The sequence below is a fragment of the Vipera ursinii genome, assembly GCF_947247035.1.
Source record: "Vipera ursinii genome assembly, chromosome: 3".
In the NCBI taxonomy this organism is placed as follows: domain Eukaryota; kingdom Metazoa; phylum Chordata; class Lepidosauria; order Squamata; family Viperidae; genus Vipera; species Vipera ursinii.
In genome coordinates, this window is record NC_139516.1 from 204,045,288 (window position 1) to 204,061,849 (window position 16,562).

At 41.1% G+C, this 16,562-nt stretch overlaps 1 protein-coding gene across 1 annotated transcript in view; it reads left to right on the forward strand.

The window, feature by feature from the left end:
* Nucleotides 1-11,452, forward strand: part of TG (thyroglobulin) — a 136,043-nt gene extending 124,591 nt beyond the window's left edge. Inside the window, exons 43-45 of the mRNA XM_083360020.1 lie at nt 6,664-6,804; nt 9,060-9,250; nt 11,139-11,452. Of these exons, the coding sequence (XP_083216146.1) occupies nt 6,664-6,804; nt 9,060-9,250; nt 11,139-11,251 (445 nt within the window). The 3' untranslated portion in view covers nt 11,252-11,452. The remainder of the gene's footprint in view (nt 1-6,663; nt 6,805-9,059; nt 9,251-11,138) is intronic.
* Nucleotides 11,453-16,562: the final 5,110 nt, after the last annotated feature.

The window sequence follows — 16,562 nt, forward strand, 5'->3', positions numbered from 1 at the left end:
GAGGACCCAGATTGTTGGGGGCAATTAAGCTGACTTTGTAATAATGCCGCTTGGGTGTGTGTGTGAAAGCCCTAATAAGCAGGCATATACATAGAATGAAGGCTACTGCTAAGCTTGTAAACCGCCCTGAGTCTTCGGAGAAGGGCGGGATATAAATGGAATTAAAATAAATAAAATAAAATAAAGAACAATGGAGCTTCAGCTTCTAGTTTCTATATAAGAGAAAAACACCAGACTAAAACCAGTAAAAGAGAGTTTTCACTTTTTATTCTGTCTTGCATGCAAAGCATCAAAACCACTTTTTATGCATTCTACTTCCTCTTATAGGGGATGATAGTTTGCTTCCATTGGTTCTAACTATTGGAAAGTGTGTCCACCATGTTTGCAGAGTTTTCAGAAAAGATTGTTTTTTCTATCACCAGCTACATTTTAGCTAGAACTGGGGTGTCCGACCTTGGCAACTTCAAGACTTGTGGACTTCAACTCCCAGAATTCCCCAGCCAGCCATGATGGTTGGCTGGCTAACTGGGGGAATTCTGGGAGTTGACGTCCACAGGTCTTCAAGTGGACGTCATACCCCTAAGTATGATACCCCTAAGCTAAAATGAAGAAGGTTAGCTTGTTACCTTTCGTAGATGTCCTTTCAGATATTCCTTGATATGTTCAGTGTCTTTGACAGATGCTTCCATTTAGTCTTGAAGAGTGTGCATTAGCACATTCACGGTTGTTAAGTGAATCCTATTGACTTTACTTGTCAGAAAATCTAAAAAAGTGATCATGTCACCCTGGGACACTGCAACCGTCATAAATATGAGTCAGTTGCCAAGTGTCTGACTTTTGATCATGTGACCACGGGGATGCGGCAACAATTAAGCAATAAACCAGGATTTACTATTCACCATAGTGAACTTTCACGGCTGAACAATGGTCCAAAGTCACTTTTTAAAGTGCCGTTGTAACTTCAAATGGTCACTAAATGATCTGTTGTAAGTCGAGGACTATCTGCATTATCAAAATAAATCACCACCGCCTTCTTTTGAGATGTTTTTTTTGACTTTCCTGTCTAGCCAGTCTCCACATTTACATTACTAAAGCTGAGCTGCAATTGAATTAATTAACTTGTTCTCTGTGGACCATCAGCCTTGCAGCAGTAAGAACTTAATCTAAGCATTTTTGTCTCCATAATTTCTTGACTTCAGTTCCTAGCCAATGGTTATTAGGAAAGCTGTACAAAACCCCCAGAATTCCTTTATTTTCATAAGAGGTTTTGGACTGAGTGAGAGACTACAATCTGGAGTAAGGAAATAAAACCCGAAACATCTCCAGCATAGTTTAAATCTCAATTTGGGAATATGTGTACAATGTTTACTGACTGACATCTGTGCTAATTTTGCAAGAAATGTGAAAAAATAGGGCTTGTAAGCGTTTCTTGGTGAGCAAATGGAAACCTCACTGCAGGCAGTTAACTTCCTTTTGAATTTGGCACAACGTCTGATTTAGTCAAATTTCTGTTTACACTGAGCCTTTTAAACTTCTTTTTGATATGGTCGTTGGTTAATTTTTGTACAAACACAAATATTGACTTATGTCTTGTCCAGACATTCTTTTGAAATGATTTAAGTCTCCAATTAAGAATTCTGAGATGCCATTCACTCATTCTTTGTCCAGTGATTTGAAGTGATTTGAATTATCGTGTTGGTTTTACCAAGATAATTTTAGTTTAGTTTAGTTTAGTTTAGTTTATTTGATTTATATACCGCCCTTCTCCTTGGTAGGGACTCAGGGCGGTTCACAGGGCATATCAAAAAGAGAATACAAAAATTAAAAAAGGAATTAAACCCATGCCCAATAAAACAGTGGTACAAATTAAAAACAATTAAAAACCCATAATCCCCCATCAGGCCAGACCAGCTAATTCGAACAGGTGGGTCTTCAGGCCCCGACGGAAAGTTCGGAGGTCTGGTGCCATCCGGAGCTCCACCGGCAGTTGATTCCATAATGCCGGAGCCCCCACAGAGAAGGCCCTCCCCCTGGGGGCCACCAGTCGACATTCCCTGACTGGCGGCACCCTGAGGAGGCCCTCTCTGTGGGAACGCACAGGGCGGAGGGGAGTCGATGCCGGCAGCAGGTGGTCCCCGAGGTATCCCGGACCCATGCCATGTAGGGCCTTAAAGGTCGTAACCAACACCTTTAATATTTGTAAATATATTATGACAGTGTGAAAATTCCTAAGGAAGTAGCAAAGAATGGCAAAATAGTGTACCCAGTGTTGTGTCATGGTTCAGCAGAAGATAAAGTGGTAAAGCAAATTTATCTGGAATATGACTAACAACCCTTTATTTAGCAACTGTTCAAAGTCACAATAGTACTGAAAAAAGTGATTTAGGACTGGTTCTCTCACACTTACAACCATCACAGTATCCCTGTGGCCACATTATCAAAATGTGGACTCTTGGCAACCAGCATTCAGACAGTTGCAGCATCTCTGGGTCACATGATCTCCATTTATGACCTTCCCAGATGGTTTCCAACCAGCAAAATCAATGAGGGAAATGGATTCGTTTTACGACAATGTGATTCCCTTAACAACCGCAGTGATTTGCTCAACAACTGTGGAAAAACAGGTCGTAAAGTTGGGCACTGTCACCTGGTGATCTGCTTAACAACTGGCATGACTTACGACCATAATTCCAAGTCATAAGTCGAGGACTACTTGTAACAAGAGTCTCTTACTGACTAAATAAATTAAATAAATTGTGCTAGGCCTCTTCCACTTTCTCCTGAAAACTGCTTTTTCTCCTGCATACTCTTTTTTTTAAAAAAAAAGAGAGAGAGAGAAGAAAAACAATTTGGGGGGTGATGGGCTTTGAATGGAATTCTTCCCGTTTTCTCTGGAAGCATTTTATTTTTATTTTTTATTTTAGACATTTATTCTAAGAATTTTCTTATCTTTTTATATGTTTGTACTTTATTAATTTGGCTCAGAGATGTCCACATGGTGTGGTCCTAAGAGTGAAGATGGTGGTGTAGTTGAATCTCTTCTATCTTTTTATATAAATGGCAATAAGCATAAAAGCATAAAAATTGGTGGAGCAGTGGGCTAATACCTCCTTAAGTAACACCAGCTGCCTGCAATTAGTGCAGGTTCGCATCCCACCAGGCTCAAGGTTGACTCAGCCTTCCATCCTTCCGAGGTAGGTAAAATGAGGACCCAGATTGTGGGGGGCAATTAAGCTGACTTTGTAATAATGCCGCTTGGGGTGTGTGTGAAAGCCCTAATAAGCAGGCATATACATAGAACGAAGGCTACTGCTAAGCTTGTAAACCGCCCTGAGTCTTCGGAGAAGGGCGGGATATAAATGGAATTAAAATTAAAAAAATAAAAAAATAAAAATGGATGGAGCTTTGTTCATTCCATTGTGGACGCCATCTTGATTTTTGGACCATATCTGGTGGACATTTCTGATTCAAGGGCTGCTTAATTTTCTAGCATAGCTTCTAGGTCTAGGATTAAAGCCACTTCGGCCATTCATATATCATTTTAGCTCAGCACATCTACGATCTTGAAAACATTTTCAGGGAATTAACCAAAAGAGATGAGGTCTCTACCAGATACCCACTTCTATTTTTGGTACATTTCTAGTAATTCCTGAATTAGACATGAATTACAGTAGCTTCTTGTTTTTTTTTTCTGCAGAAAATTAAACAGCCCTCCTTGAGGCATGCATGGACAGGCACGTGCACAAACACACACACACACACACATACAAAAGCAGCAAACCCGAAGTTTTGATTTACAACCATTTGGTTGTAAATCAAAACTTCGGGTTTGCTGCTTTTGAGGTGTGAGATCATTTACCTCCAACTCTATTACTTCCCAATGTATTTTCTTTCTTTTTTCAATAGCTAAAACCAAACTATTTGCAAGGGCAGCTAAGTGGGCAAAAGATGAATGCCTTCTAATGAGATCATTTAGTGTGAAACAATGAGGTTTGGAAATGTGGTGTGGAAAAAAGAGGAAAGTTTATGGGTTACATAAGCATGATGCATTCACTAAAAATTCTATATATTTTTTTGACATCTGAATGCCAACTCGCAGGGTAAAATAAAGTTTTAAGATTCGTGGTCTGTAAGAGATTAAAAAGTATACCATGAATTTTGTTAAGAGTTCCAGATGTTCAGCCGTGAAAGTTCACTATGGTGAATAGTAAATCCTGGTTTATTGCTTATTGAAACATCTAAACCAAATCATGATGACCTGCTCATTTAGCATCACATGATCACCCCCAATATCTGTTGGTTCATCTACGGAAAATAATTGTGTTAGTTTGATTTAGAGACTTGTAGGTTTTTTTGGTTTTTTTTTGAGTGGGACGCGGTGGCTCAGTGGGTTAGGACGCTGAGCTTGTCGATCAGAAGGTCGGCAGTTTGGCGGGTCGAATCCTGAGTGCCGCGTAACAGAGTGAGCGCCTGTTACTCGTCCCAGCTTCTGCCCACCTAGCAGTTCGAAAGCACGTAAAAAATGCAAGTAGAAAAATAGGGACCACTACGGTGGGAAGGTAACAGCGTTCCGTGCACCTTTGGCGTCTAGTCATGCCGGCCACATGACCACGGAGACATCCTCGGACAAGCGCTGGCTCTTCGGCTTTGAAACAGAGATGAGCACCGGCCCCTAGAGTTGGAAACAACTAGCACACATGTGCGGGGGAACCTTTACCTTTACCTTTACCTAGGGTTTTTTTAAGATTAACAAATATATCATAGTATGCGATAGATGTCTTTTTGCATTGTCCATTATACTATACATGTATTTATTATAGCATAAGATGCCAGAAATAGGATGTAGAAATTATAGAACATGAGAATAAAGGAATTGAAAAGACCTTACAGGTCTTCTAGTCCATCTCCTTGCTCAAGCAAGAGACGCAATACCACTGCACACAATAAATGTCCAGTCTCTTCTTAAAAACCTCCAGTGATGGAGCACCCACAACTTCTGGAGGCAAGCCGTTCCACTGATTGATTGTTCTCATTGTCAGGAAGTTTCTCCTCAGTTCTAGGTTGGATGTTTCTTAAAATGATCTTCCATCCTTACTTCAGGTCCTTTGGAGAATAGGTTGACACCTTCTTCTATGTTACAGCTCCTCAAATATTGGAACACTGCAAACATGTCATGCCTTCTTAAACTAGACACACTCAGTTTCTGCAAACTGCATCATATGTCTTCACCTCCAGACCCCTAACTGTCTTTGTTGCTCTTCTCTGCATTCTTTGTAGAATCTCATCGTCTTTCTTGTATCTTGGTGAACAAATTTTAGGCAAAACCTGGCTCAAGAACAGTACCTGTGAGAGGGACCTTCGAGTCCTAGTGAACAATCACTTAAACATGAGTCAGCACTGTGCGGCAGCAGCCAAAAAGGCTAATACAATCTTTGGTTGTATAAACAGAGGCATAGAATCAAAACCATCGCTTTATAAAGCCTTAGTAAGGCCACACCTGGAATACTGCATCCAGTTTTGGTCACCACATTACAAAAAAAGATGTTGAGACATTGGAAAAAGTGTGGAGAAGAGCAACTAAGATGATTTAAGGAACTAGAGACAAAAACATAAGAAGAATGGTTGCAGAAATTGGGTATGGCCAGTCTAGAGAAAAGAAGGATTAGGGGGTGACATGATAGCAGTATTACAATATTTGAGGGGCTGCCACAAAGAAGAGGGGGTCAACTTATTTTTCAAAGCACCAGAAGGCAGGACAAGAAACAATGGATGGAAAGTAATCAAGGAGAGAAGCAATCTGGAATCAAAGAGAAACTTCCTAACAATGAGGACAATTAATCAGTGGAACAGAAGTTGCCTTCAGAAGTTGTAGGTGTTGTAGGTAGTTGTAGGTGCTGGAGGTTTTAAGAAGAGACCGGACAGCCACCTGTCTGAAATGGTATAGGGTCTACTGTTTGAGCAGGGGGCTGGACTAGAAGATCTCGAAGGTCCCTTCCAGCTCTATTCTGACTAATCAAATTGGACACAGTATACCAAAGTAAGAGCAGAAGGAAATATATCGAACTAATGCTCAATTTTGCCATAAAGGTAAAGGTTCCCCTGCACATGCGTGCTAGTCGTTTCTGACTCTAGGGGCCGGTGCTCATCTCCGTTTCAAAGCCGAAGAGCCAGCGCTTGTCCCAGGACGTCTCCGTGGTCATGTGGCCGGCATGACTAGACGCCAAAGGCGCACGGAACGCTGTTACCTTCCACACGGAACGCTGTTACCTTCCCACCGTAGTGGTCCCTATTTTTCTACTTGCATTTTTACGTGCTTTCGAACTGCTAGGTTGGCAGAAGCTGGGACGAGTAACAGGCGCTCACTCTGCTACGCGGCACTCGGGATTCGACCCACCAAACCTCTGACCTTCTGATCGACAAGCTCAGCGTCCTAACCCACTGAGCCACCGCATCCCTTTTTAATTTTGCCATAAATTACCCTAATATTTAAAGATATGCAAGACCTGTATTTTACAAGGGATGAGCACTCAAAGGAATCTTATAAACTCTTATAAAGGTGCAATATATCTCTGCCTATAATAACCAAAGTGTTGCAAGCTGTAAGTTGAGGACTACCTGTACAATCATAGTGTATTTGCTCAGTCTTTTGCTTTCTGTTTTCAGCTCAAGTCTGGAATATATGCCTGATGTTCAGCTTGCATTTGGCCTGCCCTTTTATGCTCAGTACAAAACCCGATATACGCTGGAAGAGAAGACTCTCTCCTTAGCCGTTATGCAGTACCTGTCCAACTTCATAAAATCCGGGTAGGTGCTGAGAGTTTTATGGGTTTCAATCTCAGAGAATCGAAGGATGAACTTTCGATGGTTAACAAAGAGTTTGAACTCTGCTTTGGAACGCGGCTCTATTGGCCCACGCAGGTATTCCTCAAGTTAAGACCCCATTGTGATTACGATCATAAAGTCATGGTGACTGTAAAACAGATCAACACAGGACCCTTCGTGTGATGGTTGTTAAGCGAACATGGCGGTTGTAAAGCAAAGGCCGCGGTTATTATGCAAGCACCACAGTTGCTAAATGAACCCATTGAACACTATGGGGTGGTTTTTGCCGAAAACAAGAAGTAAACATTGGCTTCTGTCTTAGTGCTATTTTCACGTTAGCTGGAACTAAAACGTCATGAGCAAAGTATCGATGAGGGCAACTGACGGTGGCTTTTCCTGTGGTTCAGCTAACGTTATATAACTTGGCTGTGCGTGATTTAGATCATGCTGATACAATCAGGACTCTCTCTTGAGATTCTCTCTATATTCTTGTAATTTGGGAGTCTTGGGCCTTGAAACATCAAAGTCATGACCATCAACATTGTCACGAGAAGTAGCTGTATCCGTTTGTGTTCTCCCACTGGAAAAAGAACATCATGATGACCCAACTGGAGGCATTACTGCAAGGATGGGGAAAGGATAGTAAAGTCCCACTGCCAGCCAGAAGAGCATAGACATTTATTGATTTTATCATATTAAAATTCATGTGGTCTCATGTTCTACTAAAGCCAATGAGCTGGCCTTGGAAACTCATTCATGTCGTCATCCTCATCCTCCTCTTTCTTCTCCTCTTCCTCTTTTGCCACTTCAGATGCCAAGGGAGATACAAACTTTTATATACTTTTAACAGCCTCAGCCATTGTTATCTGAGCTGCCGTAGCGTGTCTTTGATGTTGTCTTTCTATCTTCTTCTGGGTCTGGGCCTCTCCAAGTCCAAACCCATGTCCACATCATGAGAGGTGGTAACAGGACAAAGTAAAGGATTGCTAGGATTGGGCAAAGTATGGCATGGCCTTGTGCCACAGAAAAGTGCCTTGGGTGAGGCTCTGGTGAAGGTGAAACTGGCCCAACAAGCCCCCAATGGATAATATATAGCTACACAGATCCAAATGACTTCTTCTTTCTTAAACCTTTAAAACATGTTGCTACCCCGTTATAAGAATTCCTTGAAGATCAGCACCTCAGAACACCTGGAGGTCACTGGGTTGCTGAAATAAGACATGAATGCTAAGGAATTTATCCCACGATGCACCCAGAGTGCAATTCTTCTTGAATTAGAATGGGTTTAATTCATTTTTCTTTCCTTGTAATTATGGGCATGGCTGGTCTCATATCTGAACATTGAATTTCTTCATACCCTAAATGAGAATTGTAACCGTAACCAAGGCCAACTGACAGTACAGATAGTTCTCGACTTATGATTGGTCACTTAGCAACCGGTCAAAGATATGATGGACTTCCTGAGGTACTCACAGTGTCCTGACTGCTGTTCCCCACCATGACTGCACTTTGGGTGCTTGGCAACCAAACTGCAACTACAGTTGTTTACAATATTCTGTGGTCACATGTCCATATTTTTTTTAAAAAAATCCCATTTATATCCCGCCCTTCTCCGAAGACTCAGGGCGGCTTACAATCTAAGCACAAATCAATGTGCTTAGCAGTAGCCTTCATTCTATGTATATGCCTGCTTATTAGGGCTTTCACACACACCCCCAAGCGGCATTATTACCAAGTCAGCTTAATTGCGCTCAACAATCTGGGTCCTCATTTTACCTACCTCGGAAGGATGGAAGGCTGAGTCAACCTTGAGCCTGGTGGGATGCGAACCTGCACTAATTGCAGGCAGCTGGTGTTACTTAAGGAGGCATTAGCCCACTGCTCCACCAAGGCTCTTATCTCCACCAAGGCTCTTATTTTATCTCATTTTTGCAGAAAACTAGTGTTTTTTCCTGATTTTCGGCAAAACCAACTTATAGTGAACCATTAGTTCATTTAACGACCATGGCGTTCACTTAACATCCAAAGAGAAAAAAGGTCATAAAATCAGGTAGGTGATCTGCTTTATGATCATCAGGATTTCTGACCCTGGTGGGCTGGCTCCATTATGGTCATAAAACAGGGACTACTGGACACAAGAAAAAATATGTACATTTTTTTTACCCTTGCAGCTTCAGGCAGCTTTTATGAGTTGTCTGTGTGGCAGGCTGGAGACTTATATTTGCTCTTTTCTGCAGAAATCCAAATAGCCCTTATGAATTTTCAAGAAAGACGGTAGAAGGACACCCGCCTTGGCCTATGTTTCGTGCAGACGCTGGTGGAGACAATTATAAAGAGTTTACTGCTTCTTTACCAAACCGTAAAGGGCTGAAAAAATCTGAATGCTCCTTTTGGGATTACATCAAAACTGTAAAAACTTTGACAAGTTGTAAGTCTATTGTATAAACTTCAACTATTTACTTAGGCTTGCTTACACACCCCTCTTTTTTTTGGCAAACTGACTCTAAGCACCCTGTGCTCTGAGCAAAATGATTAACGCAATGCAGGAATAGTGTAATTTGTAAGCTGTGTGAGATGAGCGGCATATATATTTGATAAATAATGTAGTACAGTAACAAAATGGTATCAAAATAGTATCTACTTTGGGTTGCCTTTGAAGACTATCTAGTGTGTCCACTTGGCAACTTTAAGACCAGAATTCCTCAGCCAGCCATCCTTTAGACACCCGTGATTTGGAATGCAGCAAGACAGGGAGTGATGGGGGCGCTGCGTTGCATACATGTGACTGCTCTGCTTTGCAAGCTCTACTGGATGCCAGTTGGCTTCCAAGTACCATTTGAGCTGCTGGTATCCATTTATAAAGGCCATAGGTAGATTACAGAAATAGATAGAGGTAGATGATAGATAGATAGATAGATAGATAGATAGATAGATAGATAGATAGATAGATGATAGATGGTAGATTGTAGATGATAGATTGATGATAGATAGATAGATAGATAGATAGATAGATAGATAGATAGATAGATAGATAGATAGATAGATCAGATCCTGAAGTTGAAACTCAAATACTTTGGCCACCTAATGAGAAGGAAGGAGTCACTGGAGAAAAGCCTCATGCTGGGAAAGATTGAGGGCAAGAGAAGAAAGGGACGACAGATAGATGGTAGATGGTAGATTGTAGATAATAGATAATGATAGACAGATAGATTGATGATAATATAGATAGATAGATAGATAGATAGATAGATAGATAGATAGATAGATAGATAGATAGATAGATAGATAGATGGTAGATGGTAGATTGTAGAAGATAGATGATAGATAATGACAGATAGATTGATGATAATGATAGATAGATAATAGATGATAGATAATGATGATAATGATAGATAGATAGATAGATAGATAGATAGATAGATAGATAGATAGATAGATAGATAGATAGATAGATTGACAGACAGACAGACAGACAGAGAGATATAAAGATAGATGATTGGAGGGATGGAGGAATGGATGGATAATGGACAGAGGGAGATAGATGATGATATAGATAAATAGATAGATAGATAGATAGATAGATAGATAGATAGATAGATAGATAGATAGATAGAATGGTAGATGGTAGATGATAGATAATCATAGAGATAGACAGACAGAGAGATAGTTGATAGATAGATAGATAGATAGATAGATAGATAGATAGATAGATAGATAGATAGATAGATAGATCAGATCCTGAAGTTGAAACTCAAATACTTTGGCCACCTAATAAGAAGGAAGGACTCACTGGAGAAGAGCCTAATGCTGGGAAAGATTGAGGGCAAGAGGGGACGACAGAGAATGAGGTGGCTGGATGGAGTCACTGAAGCAGAAGGCGTGAGCTTAAATGGACTCCAGAAGATGGTAGAGGACAGGAAGGCCTGGAGGAACGTTGTCCATGAGGTCGCGATGGGTCGGACACAATCTCAACTAACAACAAGATAGATAGATAGATAGATAGATAGATAGATAGATAGATAGATAGATAGATAGATAGATAGATAATAGATAGATAGATAGATAGATAGATAGATAGATAGATAATATAGATTTTTAGATATAAGCTGCCCAAAGTCAATATAGAATTTGGTGTCTTACAAATCAAGATAATAATGATACTCATAAGTACTTAAGTGTTTGGAGAGGACTTGAATGCGGACAAAAATTGCAAATCAAATCTAAAGATTTGTTGCCTGTGCAGCCAACCATAATGATTGGTTCACCGGCATGAGTTTTTCTTTGATGATGATGCAACTTCTTTGTTATGTTTTCAGGCCAAAGACAGCAACCTGCCCTCAGTAGGCCCACGGAAGGACTGGCTGTCACGCCCATGTCTAAGACCACTACAGTGAAGTTGCTGGAAGATAAGGCAGCCTACAGCAAATAGAGCAGACCGTTTCACTCTATTTTACACCCAAGTGGTGAAATCAGACTATTCTATGCATCTGAGAGAAAAACTGGCTTTGGTATATTGTAGTGGTGTTTCTGTAGTAGGTGGTTATTAGCAGTAGTATGCTAGATACAATGGTTGCCTTGGAAGGCGAGCAAAATCTAAAATATCATAAGCAAGGCACTCTCTTAGGGGATGAGACAATGAATTTTGATGCATTGAATTGTATGCAAGTTACTGAATAAATTTGGGAAAAGATTGATAAATCAGTTTGGTGCCTTCTATTTATTAAAATGGCATATCTTCAAATCAAAGGTGTTTGCTTTCACAATAGCCCTCAACACAGTGCCAGAGAGTCCACTTCGGTCCTCAAATGTCCTTTTGGATGTTTGCCTGGCTTCCTGTTCCATTTGACTTTTGTTGTTGTTGTTTGAAAAGAATATTTTGATTGCAACAGATAGGAAGTCGACAGACCGCAGAGCATTAGCCTCCCACATCATGTTGATTTCCCAAGAATGTCAGCAGAACCCAGATTTTCTTTAAAAAGAAAAGAAAAGCAGCTGTCCACCAGTGCCTTGTCTGAAAAAAAAGGACAAAGATATTGGGGTGACATGGAGCTTCTTCTAGGGGAGAAGTACAGAGAAGATTGTCTTGCATTCTGAGAGCACCCGAAAAACATTATTAAAATTCTCTCTATGCCCATCAGCCCACCAAGTTTCCTTTAGAAAAAAATCAGATAAACTGCTCATCAAATGGCTCTGCCTGCTACTATTGCCCAAGTAGGCAACTTTGGCTCTTTTATGACTCGTGGACTTCAACTCCCAGAATTCCTGAGCCAGCCACGCTGAGGGGAAAGGGAGAGGTTTCCAAGCTGAGCCATGCTGGCTCAGGAATTCTGGGAGGTGAAGTCCACCAGTCATAAAAGAGCCAAGGTTGTCTACCCTTGGCCTAGGCCTAGGCCGCTTTATGACACGTGGACTTTGACTCCCAGAATTCCTGAGCCAGCCATGCTGAGGAGAAACGGAGAGGTTTCCAAGCTGAGCCATGCTGGCTCAGGAATTCTGGGAGGTGAAGTCCACGAGTCATTAAAGAGCCAAGGTTACCTACTCCTGCCCAAGGCTAATTAATAGTAAATAGAAACCTGTTGGGAATTATAGCATTGTCAGTCTATTTATTTGATTTTTATCCTACCTGTTGTGTACTGGGTTCGTTGTGCAGGAAATGAAGACGAGGCGAGTGAGTTCAGCAAAAATCATGGTTTATTGCTTGCAGGATCTGAACTAGAGAACAGGGCTGCAGATGCAGCAATTCATAACCCTAGCCCCTAGGCGGCGGCCAATAGGTTTGAAGCAACCTATTGCTGCCTAGGGGCAACCAATAGCAGCGCTGGAGACAGGTTGTCTGAGATGCTGGGAGCCGTTAGCTTGCTCCCTGCTCTAGCAACCTACCAGCCGTTACCACGTGGTGTTAACAAGCAAGCCCAATACATTACACTACCTTTACTACTTTATAAGTAACTCAAGGTCGCAAACTTATCTAATATCCCTTCCTTCTCCTATTTTCTCCACAATGGTTCTGTGAGGTGAGTTGAACTGAGAGAGAGCGACTGGCCCAAAGTCACCCAGCCATCTTTCACACTTAAGGCAGCACTAGAACTCACAGTCTCCTGGGGATTGGCCTAAAGTCACCCAGCTGGCTTTCATGCCTATGTGTGTGACTAGAATTCACACTCTAGTCTATTATGGTAATAAAAGACTGTAAGTTTCAAGTTCATTTTCTTTCATGTAAGAATGTGCTTTGAGTGGACACTTATATTTGCAAAGTCCCAAACAGGAAAACATTGCAATAGTACAGTTTTTAAAAAAGTTTGCTATATGGCGTTTGCATTTTATGAAATTGATGCGAACTTGGAAATTTTTGTTTTAGACTGCCGTTTACTAGAACAACTTAACTTCACCATAGATACATTTTTGCAATGCCAGTTGTCCTGTAAGATTTATATTTTCCCAGTGATGCACACAACAGCCTCAATGATTTTTTTTTAGAGGCCAAGTCTGCAGGGATCAAAAGAGTCTGTACTATGAATAATCTGAAGAAAGCAATCTGTTTATTTCTTTTAAGCACAGCAGAGACATTTTTCATCCAAATGAAATTATGATCGTGCTAACCCAGAAAAAAAAAAAACTGTTGTTGCAAGCATTTATTTTTTCTCCCTTTGAGCAGAGATTGAGGTTACATTTATCAGACTTAAAGCCTTGCACCCATTAAATTCATGTTTCCTGACCTCAGTATTGGCTTCAAGCCCGCTTTTGGAAACACTGAAATATTTTCATAGATAAAGAAAACTAGTGGCATGCTGAAAAATTTCATCTTCCTCCTTTTTTTAAAAAAACATTCCCACCCAATTTTAAGGCAAAGGGAAAAATGAAAAGTCACAGTGAAATTCTCCACTGAAAGCAGTTCATTTGTGCATACAAATTGCCTGTCTCATTCCATTACTATCTCTCTCTGGAAAAGTTTCACCGGAGAAACCCTACCTAAAATTTCCTCTTGGGATTAATAACATTAAGATGGAACTTTTCCAGTGAATATTTTTTAGATCCGATACAGAGCAGCTAAAGGAACTGCTTGAGAGGAAGCCAAAACTAAACCCTCCCACTTTTTGCAGTGATAAAGATGTTTTAAAAATAAATCATAAGGAATCTGAAAAAAATTAAAAGCATGCTGAAAATCAGGAAGAAAAACAGAAGCCCTTTCTTCAAAGAGAGAGAGAGAGAGAGGGGGGGGGATCGCTGGGAAAACAAAGGACAGATTTAGATCCTACATTAAATATAGTCTTGCATAGAAATTGAGCCAATATTTTATTACTTAGCAATACAATAACTGTATTGATTGTGGTATCATCCACCAGAGTTTCTCGGAAGAAGTGGATATACTTCTGATGACCTTAAAAATAAGAGGGAAATCAGAGTCCACAATGCTTTCACTTAATGTGAGGTTTGCTCTCATTTTATATACTATTGGTTTACCCCACTCTCTACTAGCAGTCATGATGTCAGCAAGTTTGGCAAAGAAATGTCTGCAAAAAAAAAAAAACCAAGCTCAGAGAGCACCATGGACCCCATGACACCAAGGCTTTCTTACAGAGTTCTTGTCGTTTGACTTTCCAAAATTGTTGCTCTGGGGTCGTTGGTACTCTCCGAGCTTGGCTGTTTTCTTGCAGACGTTTCATGACCAACACAGTTCAATTCTGAGACACAAATACGAGGGCAATTAGGAAATAAACCTCTGTTTGGTTATCAATGACAGACACTCACAAACACAGAACTTTTATTATACACATTATAAAACTACAAAATTACATTACTTTTTGGCATTATCACCATTCGAGATGAGGCACTTTTCATAATGACTTACATTAGGTGTGAAATTCCTTAGTAGTCATCGCTCGGCACCAAATCTGGGCTATAAGGGGAGGGTGATCAAGAACATCCCAACGGAACTGCTTCAAAAGTTCTTGGGTGTGTCTAGCAGCGTGCGGGCGAGCATTATCATGAACCAACACCACACTTCACTGCCACATGTGAAGATGTCAAAGGAGTACAGCTAGTGGAAGTTCATGGAGTGTGGTTTGACCATCACTTCAGAGGTCTACTGTGCAACATTATGAAAACTCAGACAAGCCATCCATAACAAGCCATCTAGCGTTGGGGCGTGCTGACTTCCAGTGTGGTGTTGGTTCACGATAATGCTCGCCCGCACGCTGCTAGATGCACCCAAGAACTTTTGAAGCAATTCTTGTCCAGTAACCAGAGTCTTTCAACGAAGAACTTATAGAATGTTTGTAATTTCTTTTTCTCTCGGTTGCCTACAAAATCCAGGCCATTTCATCTCTTATTACAGGCAGCCCAAAATTTGCTAAGCAAGATGTGAAGTGAATTTTGCTCTATTTTACATACTTTCCTACCATAGTTTTTCAGTGATTCACTGCAGTTGTTAAGTTAGTAACACAGTTGTTAAGTGAATCTGGCTTCCCTGTTGACTTTGCTTGCCAGAATGTCACAAAAGGGCATCACACGACCCCAGGATGCCGCAATTGTCATAATGCATGCAGTTACCAAGTGTCCGAATTTTTGTCCATGTCACCACAGTTTGTTTAGTGGTCATCCAAAGTTACAACAGCCTAGGAAAGAGTGACTTATGACTATTTTTCACACTTATGATCGTTGCAGCATCCCTATGGTCACGTGATCAGAATTCAGCCACTTGGCAACTGACTCATATTTATGACCGTTGCAATATCCCGGGCTCAAGTGATCACCTTTTGGGATCTTCTGACGAGAAAAGTCAATGGGGAAGCCAAATTCACTTAACAACCGTGCTACTAACTTAACAACTCCAGTGATTCATTTAAGCACTCTGGCAAGAAAGATCGTAAAATGAGGCAAAACTCACTTAACAACTGACTCATTTAGCAATTTAGAAACTGACTCATTTAGAAATTTGGGGCTGAATTGTGGTCGTAAGTCAAGGACTTACTTGTAAAAAGTAATTTAAGTAGCCTTTAGTTTGGCTGCAGCCTCATTGTTTTTCTTTCTGGTTTCCTAATAAAAATATCTGTTCTGCTTTGCTAACTTGTCAAGTTCAGACACTCCCACCAGCCTTTTTGCCCCTGCAAACAGCAGGGTACAAATTTTCTTCACTGGGCATGTTTTATTTGTTGTGTAGACAAGTCATCCTGGATTGTATCTCCAAGCCAAAACTATTTTATTGAGGCTATTTCTTAAACGTTCCAAAGTGTGTGTCGTGACTTGGAAACCTGGAATCCTCAACCTTCTCCTCCTCCAAAATTAAGTTGCCAGTTCAAATTCCCCTATGGTTTTTGTAGTAGAATCTGGCTGCTAGAAGGAGTAAGAAAGTCATCTGGAAAAATGAGAGAAAATCATCTAACTCCAATCCGAATTTCCATATTTCATTGGAAAGCAGAGAGGATCCACACATTTATTAGATACTTAAAGCCTCATTCACACACACTAAAGTGACATATCTACGCCAGACATGTCAAACACAAGGCCCGGGGGCCGGATCCGGCCTGCGAAGTGGTTTCATGTGGCTCGCAAAGCCATCCTGGAAACAGTGAGGGAACGGCCCCCACTGCCTTGGCCCTGGCCCAGAGACCCTCCTTCTGCCAGAGACCCTCAGATCTGTCCCACTCCTGCCCAGGCCCCCATAGGCACCCTTGATGCGAACGATGTAGAGCTGGCCATGCCCACCCAGTAGGCCATACGCACTCTAGCTACGCCCACCC